Source organism: Pteropus alecto, unplaced genomic scaffold (assembly GCF_000325575.1).
Source record: "Pteropus alecto unplaced genomic scaffold, ASM32557v1 scaffold74, whole genome shotgun sequence".
Lineage (NCBI taxonomy): Eukaryota > Metazoa > Chordata > Mammalia > Chiroptera > Pteropodidae > Pteropus > Pteropus alecto.
In genome coordinates this window covers 807,835-822,751 of record NW_006436291.1, presented here as the reverse complement: position 1 = coordinate 822,751, position 14,917 = coordinate 807,835, and the positions used below count along the sequence as shown (strand labels likewise).

At 59.2% G+C, this 14,917-nt stretch overlaps 1 protein-coding gene across 1 annotated transcript in view; it reads right to left on the bottom strand.

The window, feature by feature from the left end:
• Window positions 1–4,353: 4,353 nt before the first annotated feature.
• BNIP3 (BCL2 interacting protein 3) overlaps window positions 4,354–14,917 on the bottom strand; it is a 41,926-nt gene continuing 31,362 nt past the window's right edge. The window contains exons 6-10 of the mRNA XM_015590155.2: window positions 8,331–8,706; window positions 7,889–7,973; window positions 6,784–6,890; window positions 6,558–6,707; window positions 4,354–5,362 (exon numbers count right to left, since the gene is read on the bottom strand). Of these exons, the coding sequence (XP_015445641.1) occupies window positions 5,317–5,362; window positions 6,558–6,707; window positions 6,784–6,890; window positions 7,889–7,973; window positions 8,331–8,706 (764 nt within the window). The 3' untranslated portion in view covers window positions 4,354–5,316. The remainder of the gene's footprint in view (window positions 5,363–6,557; window positions 6,708–6,783; window positions 6,891–7,888; window positions 7,974–8,330; window positions 8,707–14,917) is intronic.

Genomic DNA, 14,917 nt, shown 5'->3' with positions numbered 1-14,917 from the left:
GAGAACGCCTGGCATGCGGCGAGCTCCCCGCACCCACTGGCTCTGCGCAACTTGCTGCCTATTTGGGGGCTAAAGCGTCTTCCAAAGAATTCCGTGCTCATAGAACTCCGCAACAAAGCGTGAGTCCTACAGCGTCCGTCACGGCTTCAGGGTACCGCTCTTGAATAAACGGTTTCAGGACGAGAGTAGTTTTGTCTGCGGGGTAACTTATTTGAACAGATGCTCGGTATTGCTGCCAGCTTCACATGCGGAACCAACAAACACGCAGGTTCCTACATCTTAAAAAAGAAAACGCGTCTTAGATCGGAAGCGCACGCATCTCCTCGCCCGTGGTTTGCCGACGGCCGGCGTGGCAGTGCCCCGGCGTCCGGGACGGCGGGGCCCCCGTCGAGTTTCTGCTGAGACCAGACCTGGAGACTGGACGCCTGCCCAGCAGCAGCGGCCTCTGCAAAAGCAGAATCCACGTCGTCCTGGGCGCGTGACTGCGGGACAGTAAGAACGGGCCGTGGCCGGCCGGCCTGTCTGCTTAGTGAACCCTGGAGCCCGGCGTGGACACGCCGGCATCGGTGCGGCCCTGGCCTCCAGGCAGAGCAGGGCCCTGAACCAGGACATAGGCCAGCGCGTCCCGAGGCGCCTTACCCGGTGGCAGTGGAGGCCCCAGCGGCGCTGGTCCCGAGTCGGAGACGGGCCTGCGCTCCCGGTACCTCCCATCAGGCCCCAGCACGCACTGGCACGTCTTGTCCAAACGTCTCAGCACAGAGCTGGACCCGGGCCCCTGGACCTGCCGGGAGGCCCTCGGTCCTGCTCAGGCCACAGGGCGGTGTCCCCAGATTGCTGTGTTTGTTCACGTTCAGTTAGAAATCAGGAATCTACAAGTAGATTTTTTTTTTAATTTAAAATTAATTTTTATATTGTGTATTGGTACGCATGGTGGCACTGAGGGTGACGGCCCCTCCTGCTGGGTGCTGGCCCCTGGCCAACCTGCTTGTGAGTTACAGGTAGCCTTGCCATGGCACCGTCACTGGCGGGGGGCTGGGATTGACACGCAGTGTCCTCGTGCCCCACACTGCACTCCACACAGCTGGGGAGCGGGGCCACCTGCGCACTGCAGGGCCACAGCCTCCCAGCCCCCTGACGCCGTGACAGAGGGACCGCTGACCCCTGGCCATGCAGGGGCAGGGGCGCTGCTAATGTCTGACCTCGTGCCCACCACAACCCGAAGTGCCCAGGCCAGGCGGCAGCCACCTGGGGGTGGAGGCCGACAGGTCGCTGGTTGAGAACAGAGGATCCTGTGCGTGGCTGTGCTGCCTGGGCGTGTGCAGCGGGCCGGCCGAGGCTGACGGACCGCGGTCCACCAACCTCCCATCTGACTCCAGCTCCTGCCTGAGCCACGAGTGTCACACTCGCTTCTGAGTTACCATGCCTATGGGCCACCCAGGCCTGTTGGGACTCTTCTAAGAAAGCTTTTGCCTGAAGACACAAGTAACGAAACCTGTTTCTCTGATCATCAGTCTGGTAAGTGCTGAAGGTGACTTGTTTCCAGTTCACTTTGTTGGGCTGTGTGACAGTATTTGGTGGTGACGTAATTTTCAGTTTTGCTGATCTTGTCTTGGGTTGGGCGGCACCTGTTCCTCTCCTTAACATCCCCAAGCATCAGTGACGTCACTGAGAGGCGCCACTCCTGTCTCGGACCCTCCCGAAGGCGGGGTCCCTCCCTTGCCCGCTTGCAGGGCTCACACGGAGGGGCGCCGAGGCCCAGGGCCTGCGTGGACCTCCGCCCATGTGCGTGCCCCTCACCCAGCCGCTGGGTGTCTGCTGGGCTCACGGCCTGCAAGGTGACTGTGTCCTGAGACAAATCTGTGTGCCTCCGAGCTCCTCGTTACTAGAAAATTGTCTCTGGAAACCTCAGCGCATCTTTACAAATATGTGCGTCCCGTGAAGATGAGAAATGAGTTATGCCAAGAACTCACCTAGAGGGGAAATTTTATTCTCCAAAAGCTAAGTACCTGACTGCAGTGCAGCTGTGGTCCTTCTAGAAACGTCCTCTCACTGGGGTGTAACGGACGTGACCATTCCAGGGGCACAGCCCAGCACCCTGGCGTTCGCATGTGCTGCAGCATGGTCACAGCGGCACGTCTAGTTCACATCCGTCACCAGTTACCGAGTCCCTGGTGATGAGGGCTTTTAAGATGACTCTCAGCCCCTTCCGACGAGCAGCGCCCCCAGCGTCGGCGCGCTGCAGTCGCAGCCTGGGGCTCGCCGCCTTCTGCTCTCACGGGGAATTTGTTCCTTTGACCCTTCGCCCGTTTCTGCGCTCCACCCCCGCCTCTGGCAGCCGCCAGCCTGACCGCTGACTCAGCTGTGCAGTTGGCCTGATGGTGACCTGGACCCCGCAGGAACCGTGCCCTCTCCCGCTTGCTCCGTGCGCTCTGCCCGTGGACTGGCGGACACCGCCTCGGTCTGTGACCACCATGGTTCCGTCACTCAGTGTCTGTTTCGGCCGCTGTGAGTTCCTTCAAGTTGGCTGCGTGTCAATGCGCCACCACCTCGAGACATCCCCACCTTCCGGCACCGCAGAGGGGCCAGGATCCGGCTGCCTCGGAGCCCACCACGTGGGTGGCCAGGGGCTCTGGTTCGTCGGAGGGCGGTGTCAGGAACCAGCATCTGGCATTGGCCACCCAATGCAACTGGGGTGTCGTCACTTGGCCCTGTCACCGAGCAGAGCTAGGAAATGCAGGCGTGTGCTCACACACAGTATTCGTTGCGTGCCCTGCAGATGTAACACACCTAACGTGAACGCCACACCACACCCCGGGCTGCGCCTCCTCCTTCCCGTGCGACGCTGACATCCTAGCGCTCAGCAGTGGCGCACGCAGCCCCTTGGGGACCCGCGCCCGGAAGGAATCGGCATCTGGGCGCGGGGCGGTGTTCACGCAGCTCTGCCTGCAGCCCGTCGGGTGGGTCCCCTCCCTCCCTGCCACACGGGGCTGTTCCCCCAAAACAGTGCTTTTAATGGGCTGACCAGGGCAGCAAGTCAGGCGCAGAGGTGCCACGTGCCTCCTGCCCCGCCTTCCCCTCCCCCACCCCCAGCCCCGTAAGGAGCCGGCCTTCGTTTCCGGCACATTCCCACCGGACTTCTCGTGCACACGGTAGCGTCCGGTGCGTCCTCTGGTTCACCGGTCTAGTTTGGACTCAGGGGGCTCATCTCATCTCTTCTCCCAACGGTGTCAACTGCGGCAGCTCGCCTGACACCAGAAGGTCCAAGCAGGGATGGGCCACCCGCTGGGCTGGCCCGTCCTTCCCAGGTCGGCCCCGCGCCGCGCCGATGGGTTCGAGGGACGGGGTGGCTGTGGCTGCCGGTTTACAAACGACCCGGCAGTGCAGCCCACACGCACTGGGCCGATTCGCAACCGCCCGCCACTGATTCCGGTCCGTTGTGTACACAAACACTCACTTGAGTGTATCTTGGAAATGAGTCGGTTCATCGACCCTTTTCTGAAGCTGCGCTGTGTGGCGTGTGGACCACCACAGCCTGCTCGCCCAACCCCGTGCACACCTGTGCCGCAAGCATCACACACATACAGGTGCGTTTTCAGACGAGTTTCTGTTCCAGGTAAGTTCCTAGAAGCAGCTTCGAGGTCACGTGGAATGTGTCCTGTTAAAGATCTGTCCAATTTCCCTCCAGGGTGCTGTCCCCATCTGCATGTCTTCTGGCAAAGTACAAGTGTCACACTGGTTTACAAGCTCACTCTGGTTACTGCAGACGTCTGGGTCAGGAAACCGCGTTTAAACGTAGCTGGCAAGTGTTCTAATTTGTGTTGCTCTAAAACTGTTTGGATAAATGTTATTGAACAGTAGGAAGGTCCGTTTGCTGAAGCTCAGTTACTGTGCTGTCAGTCACCCAGCCTGACACGTGTACGCACAGTCACGTGACCGCCGTAATGGTGCAGTGTGACGGGAGAGGCCCCTAGGAAAGCCCGTCTCGCTTGTGCAACACGCTTCCGTAACAGATGCTGAGGACTGAAGCCCATTTCATCAGGAGCTCGGCTAATGCCATCGGTGACAGGAACAAGCATGACTGCCCAAGTGATGGTTCATGTGGCAGTGGGGGACTGCCCTTGCTGGGACATGCTGAGCACAGCCCACAGTGGACAGAAGCAGAGAGACAAAGCCTTCATTTCCCATGAAAGACAAACACTCCTGAACCGCCTGGCCAGAGCAAGTCAGTGTCACCTCACAGACCTCCTCTCCTTAAGAGCCTGCATCACAGAATTCAGATGCCATCCACCCAGCCTCTCTGAGTGAAAGGGCGGTAGACCGCTTCCAAGGTAACTGTTTCAACAGAAACCAGGATTTTAAAAAACTGTTACATTTATTTTAATACAACTGAATTTAGTGAACAGCATATAAAGTGTATCAAACAGGCAGCCTTTGAAACATGCTGTAGAGAAAATAAAGAACTCGACAAGGGGAACTGAGCCGGTTTAATCAAAAAGCTTTTATGACGTGTCATTTTAAACCATATGTAAATACAGTCACCTCTGAAAGATTTGGCAAAGATTTATTTTTTCCTATTTCCAGTCTTTTAAAGTAGACACAGATTTGCTGAGAATGAAGCCGATTCGAAGAGCACGCAAAAATCGATCAGACGACACGACACGCCTCAATTCAGCAGTCTGAGTGGGACGAGGACGGGGCTGGGCAGATGGCAGCCTCGTCATCCCAGGTGGTCGCTCAGCCCACCCGGCGACAGGAAGCAGGCCAGTGTGCGCTGCACAGGGCTGCCCTGTGCCCACGGCTGTTTACAGCGTGACCAAGGACAGCAGCGGGCAGCGGCGGTCTTTGAGGACAGCCGTGCCCACTTACCACAATTCCTGTAGCAGTGACTAGAAGGCCACAGTGTCAGTCTGGGTGGACCTTTACATAGTTCATCTGAACGTCAACGTCACTCACTCTCCCGAAATACTTAGTGTTTTAACTGAATTAAGGATCACACAATTTTGTTAAAATACTACACACATCATGACGAACACGGTAAAATTATTTATACTTAGATATTTGGATATTATAAAGAAAACACATTACCAAATTACAGTAGATGTCAGCGTGGCATGCTCACTAACTGATCCCACAGGTGTGACTACAGGGTAGCCTGGCTGAGTGTCCGTCCTTTCGTCTCACTAGGGATGCAGCATCTACAGAACACACACACACACAAGCGGTGCGGCCGCGAGGACCACGACAGCTCTGCAGCTAGCTGTGTCGCAAGCTCCGGTGTCAATCCCGCTCCAGGAAGAAGCCGACTCCAGCTCTCCATCAAAAGGTGCTGGTGGAGGTGGTCAGGCGCCGTCCGATGTAGATCCTGCCGGGGGAGGGGACTCTGAGTGCGGCTCGTCACCCCACAGCGAGGGAGCCGCCAGCTTGCTTCCGCTCCCGCAAGTGAGGCAGACTGCGAAGGGGTGGCAAACCTCCCCTGTCGGGGTGTCCCCGTCGGGGTGACCGAGAGAAGACCGAGAGTGCTGACGGCGTGGAGCACGCAGCCCTCAGAGGACACGCGCCCCCTGCACGTCCTCACAGCGAAGGGAACGCAAGCGCCCCTACCCTTCACTGACCCGGCAACACGCCGCAGGGCGGGCCACTGTCACTGCACACAGTAATGGCCGCCGGCCTCACAGAAGCCATGGCTGAAGCTGCGGCTCCTGGAAAGGGGGACAGAAGGGGGGGAGCCTCCTCGGGAGAGCTGGAGGGTGGGGCTCAGCCTAACGGTAGGGAGCTGGCTGCAGAAACCCTCGTGAGGTGAAGGCCCTGCCCCCAGAACCCGATGTGCTGGCTCGGGGCGCTGGAGCAGTCCCCGTCTGTGACACCAGAAAGGCCTGGGAAAGTGCTGGCCACGGTGAGTCTGGACACACTGACGTCCAGGGGCCTGAGGCCAGCCCGGGGAGCCACTAGTGTTGGCGGGAGTCAAAGGTCAGGGAAAGCAACCCCACTCACCTCCCCCGAGGCTGCTGACTGGCCACAATCCGTGAGACCCTGAGCCCCGAGACTTAGAACACACGGGCCCACAGGGGCTCCGGGGTCCTGCCGACCTGTCTCAGGCACAAGCCCGCCAGCCAAGACCAGAAGCCCGTCCTGACAACACAGCGAACCGCAGCCGGAGCGCTGTCCCCCGCCCAGGGCTGGGCCGGAGGGGGCGGCAGGGTGCTCAGCTGCACCTGTGTTTTCCACAGCATTAGCGTGACAAGCCGCACACCTGAGCGCCTGGCTGTTCTGGCACTGCAGGGGCCACGAGCACCTCCCAGCAGAGGTTCAGAGTGTCCCGCAGCGTGACACACTGAGGGACAGCTGCAGCCACAGAAGCAGGCCCAGGCCACCCCGCAGCTGGGGCCGGGCCCCGGTTGCAGGGCACGTCTGTTTCCTGAGCGCACGGGGACTTCCCTGGCTCGTCAGTGGACACGCTGCTACGTAAGCTGTGACCCAGGACCTACATGTCGGTGGGAAGCTGACACCCTGGGCCCGGAACCCGCGCGGCGGGCAGGGCGGGCAGGGCGGACACTCACCCCAGGCCGATGGCCAGGAGGTGCGACAGCAGCAGGGACGGAAGGAAGACCTTGAGGAACTCGGCCGAGCAGACGCCGCCCCTCTTCATGACGCTGGTGTTGCGCATGCTGAGCGCGGCCGTGCGCCTCGGGCGCCGGAGCAGGAACTCCCTGGGGGAGAGGGCTGTGGCAGCGAGGGCGGCGGTGGCCCTCGGCCCGCGGGGTGCGGGGCTGACAGGGGACTCACTTGGGGGGGACGTTCTCCGGCCGACTCGACCAGTCCCAGATCCAGTCGGAGTTTTTCTTCAGGATGCTCTCGACCTCCTTCCTCCTCTCCAGGTAATCCTCCTCCGACTGTGACAGCAACGGGGAGGGCACTGAACCTGCGGCCCATACGGGGCAGCAGCCCCACGGGCATCGGACCACGCGCCCCCCCCCAGGCACAGACCACCCCTCCTGACAGTCCCGACTGGGAGGCTGGGGCTCCGAGAGCGGCAAACACTGCCAGGAAGCAACGCGCAGTGAGGACAAACGTCCACAAAGGTGCCGACCGCCGAGCCGGCTCCACAGAGGAAAACGGGACAAGCCTGAGGCCACGCGGCAGGCGCCCCAGACGGCCGCCCTGCGCCAAGGGCGCCGTGCGTCCGAGGCCAGAAGGCCGCTTGGGGACTGAGCGCGGGTCAGACACGCTCTCCTCTCCTCCTCTGCACTTGTGACTTCTGCACCTGAGCATAAAACTTTATAGAATCCAAGAAAATTAACGTTTTGGAAATGGACCAGAGTGCAGTATTTTTTCAAACCAACTGTGTGATTGTGACACCGTGGCCAGGGGTGGTCCCCGAAGGTCTGGGGGGTGGGCCGGCAGGGCATCCCAACAAAGCCTGGGCCTATCCTGGCTGAGGGGAGGGGACCAGGACCGCCACAGTCACTAAAAAGCACGGCCAGGGCACACGAGGCAGGTCCTGACTGGAGCCCCTCACACAGACCCCAGGCGGAAATCACAGCCTGGTGGCCCCGAAGGCTAAACCTCCCGCACCACCCAGCACAGCACAGGGACTTTCTGGAGGCACGTGCAGGCCCAGTGAGCAAGTGTCAGCTCCACAGCCACGATGGCAGGGGGTTTGGGGCGGCCTGCAGGTCGTGCCGACTCCGCACAGCAGACACCAGACCCCACTGCCCACCTGCAGCCAGGCCGGGCACAGGGCCACCCTGTCCCACCCCTGGCCCCACTCCTTTGGCTCCTGTGGGCCAGGTGTTTGGGGTGCCTCCACCCACAGCCTAAAAGGCCCAAAGCCAGACTGCTCTCCACCACACCACCGCGGACCCCAACTGCAGGCGCCCCACCCGCCCACCTGGGAGCTGTTCTTTTCTCCGATGCTGTGGCTGTCGGCCTCGGACACTCTGTTCGTATCTTGCGGGGTCTGCGAGCGAGGCGGGCTGCGGGAACGGCGTGAGTGAGGGCGGGAAGGACAGACGCACCGCCGGCCTCTCCGTCGGAGAAGCAGGGCCCACAGGGAGGGGCGGCTGTGCTCCCTCTCCCGGCGCCAGGCCAGGGCACCAGCCGGCCAGTCCTGGGGGCCGTGGGACGCCAGAGGTGGGGGGCCTGTGGTATCACATGTCACAGGGAGCACCTGACCCCGATTTCCAGACCTCCAGACCCGGCCATGCTGCCCTGGCTGACGGGCCAGGCCGAGGACAGGCCAGGACAACCAGCCTGACCAAGCCAGCTGAGGAGCCAGCCGCTGCGGGGTCCTTCCTCCCCGCCCCCAGCACGGCATCCGAGTGCGCACCCACCTGTCACAGTGTGAGCTCTTGGAGCTGCTCCGACCAGACTCGTGCTGGGCGTCCAGCAGTATCTTCTCCATGTCCCCATTGTACATGGAAACCGAGGCTGGAGCGCTGCTCGCGCTCCCATTGCTGAAGTGCAGCTCCACCCACGAGCCTGCGGGGACGGACAGAGCAGATGAGCTTTCTGCGAGCTGCGCGCCTTCCAACAGCCCGCCGCCCTCCCCTCCCCTCCCCTCCCGGGGTGCAGGCCAGAGCGGCGCCCCAAGCCCCCCCACCAAGCACAGCCCAGCCTCTCCCTGCCCAGGCCCACGGTCAGGAGGGTCCCACTGGGCACGTGCCGTTTTGCACTGAACTGTTAGAACAAACGGGGTGTCAAAAGGAGCTTAAAAGATTCAGTTTTTTTAAAGGCTTCAACTCTCTTACCAACCTAGCCCCATACAGCAGCATGACATTCTGACCCCACGGCCCCAGAAACCTCACGATGGCTGCTCTGTACTCATCACACCAGCAGCCAGACAAATGTCAACATGACAAAGGTGACTTCAGACTCCACTCGACTAATAAAAACAAGCCATCCCCAGCACCGCTTAGCCAGGTCCATACGAGAAGTGAGCTCAGCATCCATGCTTGCTCGAACTAGAAATTGACATGCTACATATGCCAAACTTAATGTATCCTGACAGATTTCACAGATTCAAAGAACTGTCTCCCTCGCACCGGGTCACCTGCTCACCAAAACGCAGTGCAGAAGCAGCTACCACCCCACGCCAACCGCAAACCCTGTGTGTGAAGCCGTGATTCCAAGCGAGGCTTTGTCTCCTGCGGCCGTGTTGGGAATGAACCAGATCAGTTCTGTCCCACCCAACAGCTGACATGGCACGCTGCAGTGACGGCTGTGCTCGGGCTGTGTGTCTGCTGACGGGCAGAGCCCCACCCCAGGGGGCCTGCAGAGATCGGGGGACCCTGTGAGGTGTGTGTGGGATGACGAGGGGAAGGCGAGGAGAGCCGCTGGTCTTGCCTGTGTGTGTGTCTTGCAGTTTGAAAGGTGAGACAGTTGATAGAAAACAGCTTTGGCACGTCTCACAAAAGGACAGGCGAGAGCCCTCCCCGGAGATGGCATGCAGGTGCTGCCAGGCGCATCCCACGCGGCGGCTGCAACACCGCAGCTGTGGGGACAGAGGCTGGGAGGGGCCGGCACCCGGCAGCGACCCTACGGCTGCACGCGAGGGGCCGCCAGGCGTGTGGGTCCATCCGTGTGGCGAGCACCGCTGTCGCTGCGTCCAGAATCGCACCGTGCACGCCGCCACCATTTGCTGTCCTGTCCGGCGTGCCCGCTCCGCACTGGCCGCTGGCACCACTCCACCGCGTCCCTGTGCAGGCTCTGCGCGGGACACATACCTAGGAGTGGGGTCGCCAGGTTCAAAGACAGCGCACGCGTCCAACGTCACCGGAAACAGCGCTGCCGTCCACTGCAGCTGAACCAACAGACAGTTCTCCCAACAGAAGCATGTGTGTTGCTTTGCACTTGTCACCGGTCTGCACCCTCAGCCATCCTGTGGTGTACGCTGGAGTCTCGTGTGGTTTCTCCTGCACTTCTGGTCACTAATGAGGCCGAATGTTTTTTTCACGTTTACGGCCATTTAAACGGCATCTTTCTAAATCGGCAGCTCAGAAGCCTCACCCTCTCTGCTGGGCAGGCTCCTTCGAAATGCTGCAGGAGTCTGGGGTTCCAGAGACAGGCCGAGCCCCGCATGAACGTGCTGCAAGTCACTTCTGCCACTGTGGCGTCTCGTCACCCTTACCGTCTTCTGATGAGCAGCAAATCTTGAGTTTAAGTCTTTCGAGTTTTCAATCTCCTCCTAACCTGAGGTCGTGACAGTGTTCTGTATTTCCAAACAGCTGTATTGTTTTCACACTCCTTTGGACCTGGGTTCCATGAGCCTGGATTCCATGTGTGTGTCACCAGACGCGGCTTGGTTTCCAGTCCCTGACCAGCCGGCCCCTGCTGCTCCCCTGGGCGGCGGCCCCATCAGCAACCAAGCAGCACGCAGAGCCTGTGTCTGGGCCCGATGGCTGTCTGGCTTGTGTCATGTGTTTGTGCATCCCCGGTGTGTGTACTGCTCAAAGACCCCGGTGGCATCTGGAGGACAGGTGCAGGCGGGGTAGGGCGAAGGCAGAGAGAAGCCTGGAAAATTCGTGTACTAGGAAAACTCCACGAGCTAGACTGCAGTCGCCCGCACGTTATGACAACCTGCGCCCAGAGGTGCTACCCTGTGCTGGAGCCTACACGGCACCGTGCAGTGACAGGGACAGAGCGGCTGGTCCTCAAGCCAGCACTGCGTTCAGGATGCCCGAGGAGGGGAGGCCACCGCCATCACTCCGCTGGCGGGAGAGCGGACCACAGAGGAGCCCCTGGCGCCAGGCAGCCTCTCTCCAGAGGAGTCCTGGCCTCACCCTCCATGCTGGTGGCTGCAGAATGTGCCCTCTCGACCGGAAGAAAGGCAATCCCAGACCGGGCAGGAAGGGGGACCTGCCGCCCGTGCACCAGCCTCCCACGTGGCTAACAAAACGACCGCACCAGTTCCTTTTCAAACTAGCTTCGGGCTTTTCTCGCGTTGCAAGCACACAGCGGGAAGGCGGTCCCTCCTGCTGCCCAGGGCTCCCTGGACAAAAGCCCAGGCCACTGCAGGGACGCCCCCTCCGCCACCCGAGGCCGCTCACCTGCCACCACTTACCAGCTGCACTGACACCTCCTCGCCCTGAAGCGTCATTAAAACACAAACCTGACAGTCCTCCACTAGCCCTCCTTCCTTCCTTCCCTGGGACTCGAGGTGACAGCCAGCAAGCCGGCTCCGGCCCCTGCGCTGGCACGGTTCCGTTCTTCCAGGTTCAGTCGCTTACTCAGATTCTGGGTCTGGCTCCGTGCGCTCACCCAGGCTGACGTGCTGCCCGCTCGCCGCCGGGCCTGGCACGACCGGAGGCTGGTTATCCATGCCACTGACATGTGGGCGTTTCCACACCAAGAGCCGATTCTCCAAGACCGCACAGCAGTCCAACACTCCAGTTCGCTGGAGCTGGCATGAGGTCCCACAGGTTCTAGTCCCACAAGACTGCCCCAAAATGGGATGCCCAGGTCACCCGCACTTCCCCCTGACGGGCCCCGACCCCTCTCCCCAGGTTCAGTAACTCCCTGGAATGGCACACAGGACTCAGAAAACCCCCTACTCATGTTTTGCGATCTATCAGAAAGGACACGATCAGGGACAGCCACCCAGGAGATGCAGAGCCAGCGTCCCCACCCCCTCCCGGCACCTGGTGGCCTGCTAACCCAGCCCACCCACAACCCAATCTCCAGCCCTCTCCCCGCCCTGCCCTGCGGGGGTGGGTGCCTGGTTCCCACCCTGTAATCAGGGGTGGCCTTTCCAAACCTCAGCCTGAGGGGCTCCCTACAAAAGGGACAATAAATAACAAAGTCGCTACTGTCACTCAAGAAACCTCAAGGGTTTTATTGCTGTGCCAGCGACCAGGCACAAACATTAAATTTTTTAATTGAAATATAATTGACATAGAACACGTCAATTAGTTTCAGGTTTACACGTGTGTTTCTTATTGTACCACGAGGGCCAACTCGAGACTCCACGGGAACAAGTGGATGCTTTCTGGAGTCATCTCGTAGAAAGTCCTAAGCTTCCTGGAGAAAGGGGGAAAAAATCCCACTCTGGACTGTCCACAGCAACAGCGATGGATCCAAAATCTATATTCCAAGGAATGACTTACCAAAGGACACAAGTTTTATTATTAACCTGCAGCAACTGAGTGGGCAAATGCTTCCTGGAAAACGAAAGCGCACGCTAGTCATCCACCCGCATTCTGCGATGATTAAGATGATTAAGATCTCTCGGGATTAAGGCTGCTTCGTAAACTTAGAAAACTTCCTCGGCATCACAAACAATCTACCGACTAACTGGTATAACTGGGCGTCAGGAAAAAGCACAGCGGCGTCCTGACCAAGGCAAGTCCACAGGCCGCCGGGCTCCCCACCCCCACTCCTGCTGGCAGCTGGCACCACGAACAAGACGCCGCAAGTCGGTCTCAAGCTCTGCACCACGCAGACGAGACAGTGCCCCGCCCCCCGTCCCTGCCTCTGCTGTGACAGACGGGTGACCTCGCGACACTGCCTCTCCACACCCCAGGTACACCCACCAGAGCCCCAGTCTAGCGGGGCAGCAGGTCCAGGCTGGCAAGGGGAAGCCCCTGTGGTGCGTCCCCACTGCTCCCCAGAGGCCTGGCCCACTGCCGCCCCCCCACGATTCTTTTTCTTTATTCCTAGAAATCTGAAGACATTGTTATCGCTTGTAGTTTTTTTTATTTCCTTGGTTTTATATGAATGAAATCTTATCTTTTACAAAGTGATAATTTACCTCCTCCTCCTTGATCTCTATCAAATTTCTTTTAATAACTGTATTGGAGAGGAGGTCAAACCAACTTTGTTTATAACTTATTGATTCTGATGAGTTTCCAGCATCTGGCACGTCGGTTAGGCATCTGCACGGTTCACGAAAGGATCTCCCGGTCGCGCCCTCCCGCCCTGGCCCTCCAGCTAGCCCACATCTTATTTGGAGCGCTGGGGCCGAACCCCAGAGAGCAGATTTTGAAAGAGCTACAGCGGCGCTGATGGCAGCCAGGGCTGAAAATGACTGGCTAGGGGAAGGGCAAGCATTCCAATGGCAAAAGGAGGGATCCCATCAGAACAGAGGACATTCCAGAAGGATCCTTGGCCAAAGGGAAGGCCTGCCGGGCCCATGCCCAGTCGCAGGGCTTCTTCCCTGGGGGAGGTGGGAGTTCGCTGCCAGCTGGGGCAGGCAGGAGACCGAGGCCACCGCCAGTGATTTCAGACACAGTCACCTGGCTAGGTAATTCTGGTTCCCGGTTCCTATCAGAAGCTGGGTGACAGGACTCCTATTCAGGCTCCCAGCACCCCGCTGGCACTCAGTGGAGAGCCCCCCTCATTGTTCCTCAACTGTTGTCACTCGCCTGCCTTACTTTCCACGTAACCCCTGGGCCTCGCCGTGACCATCTGAGAAACGCGGGGAGTGGGAACGATTTCGATGTCTGAAAGCTCAATGCTCGCAAACCGCGCAGACCACAGCTGGCCTGCAAAACACACAAACTATTCTTGTCCACCCGAGTTGCCTATGACAACAGAACCGTCTGACCACCTGTGATACAGCAAGGCGGGGGGGCGGTTCCAGCAGCCATGCTCAGAACAGGGGCTTCCTGGGCAGGCCGCCAGGCACCTCCCCGCCCGTGATGCTGGACGTCACATCTTATCATCACAAAGGTCGGCCCCCTCCTGCACCTCAGCTGTCATAAAGGAGAAAAAGGCACACAGAACATCTTGCAACTCAACAGCTCTACCGATAATGGACAGGGAGTGAACAGGAAAAGACACATCGATTTCGCTGTTAACTCCTCAGGGAAAACTTCTGGTCCCCCAGACTACGGGCAGAGGGAAAATGGCTGCTGCTGTGAGTGTCGCTACCAAAGCTTTCTCACTTCTGGTTCAGAGGTAAACAAGAGCGACCCAGATCAAAACACAGCAGACAGAGGCCACGTTCGCATGTCCCAGGGCAGCTGCCCTGTCCCCAGTGACTTCTCCCACACGGGACTGGAACTGGGCTGCCAGCTGCGAGCAGTGAGTGCCCTGTGCCCTGCCGCACGTAGGCTCGAGAATGGCCAGGAGAATCCCTGCCGTGAGTTTCCACTCTCGCTGTAACCATCTTTTTATAGAATAAACAAAACGCAAAAACAAATCTTTTAATTCATGAGCTGGCTATTCTGCACTGCCCGTGACTCAGCAGTCCGGTGTGTCAGAAACGAGATCCGAGCCCCCTCGGGAGTGCCCGAATCTCTTCCAGGGACTGACCGGAACCAGTAAGTAAAACATACATGCTAGAAATTAAGCCGTTTGATCATTACAAAGAGGATGATTAAGGCAGAGTTTATAAAACGCCCCTTGGGTCTTTTGTGAGTAAAGACAGAAAAAACGACTCCCTGTTCAAAGAAAACAGTCAATTTCAAAACTTTGAGATTACAGGATTTTTAAAATGTAGTTTTTAAACACGGTACACGATGCATTAGCCTAAGTCTTGCCTAATAAAATCCTGTTTTGAGGACTAACAAAAAGACACAGTAAATGCACCAGAATAACAAAGATTTGAAACTTCACTCTCAAAGGCTTGACCAGCGCTCCCCAGAGCTGGCTGACCCGCTCGGTCCGCTTCGTGAACTCTCGCTTCAGAGAACGCGAAGGTCCACGCCGGCGCGCTCCGTCCCCCCCGGGCCCTCCGGTGACTCGATGGACCAGGAGGAACAAGGCCCAGGGCTCCGCCACCCACTTAGCGGAGCCCGGGTCTGGGCAGCAGGCGCAAGGCAGAGGCGAGTGCGGCCGCCGGACCGGGAGCCCCCGCTTCTGCCTCTCAACCCGCAAATCGCTTCTGAGCTTTGATTTGTCGGGATCCTCCGGGAGGAGTGGGACGGGGACTCTAAGAGGCCCGGTCAGGCACCTGCCCCGGGCCCGTGCGCGGCCCGTC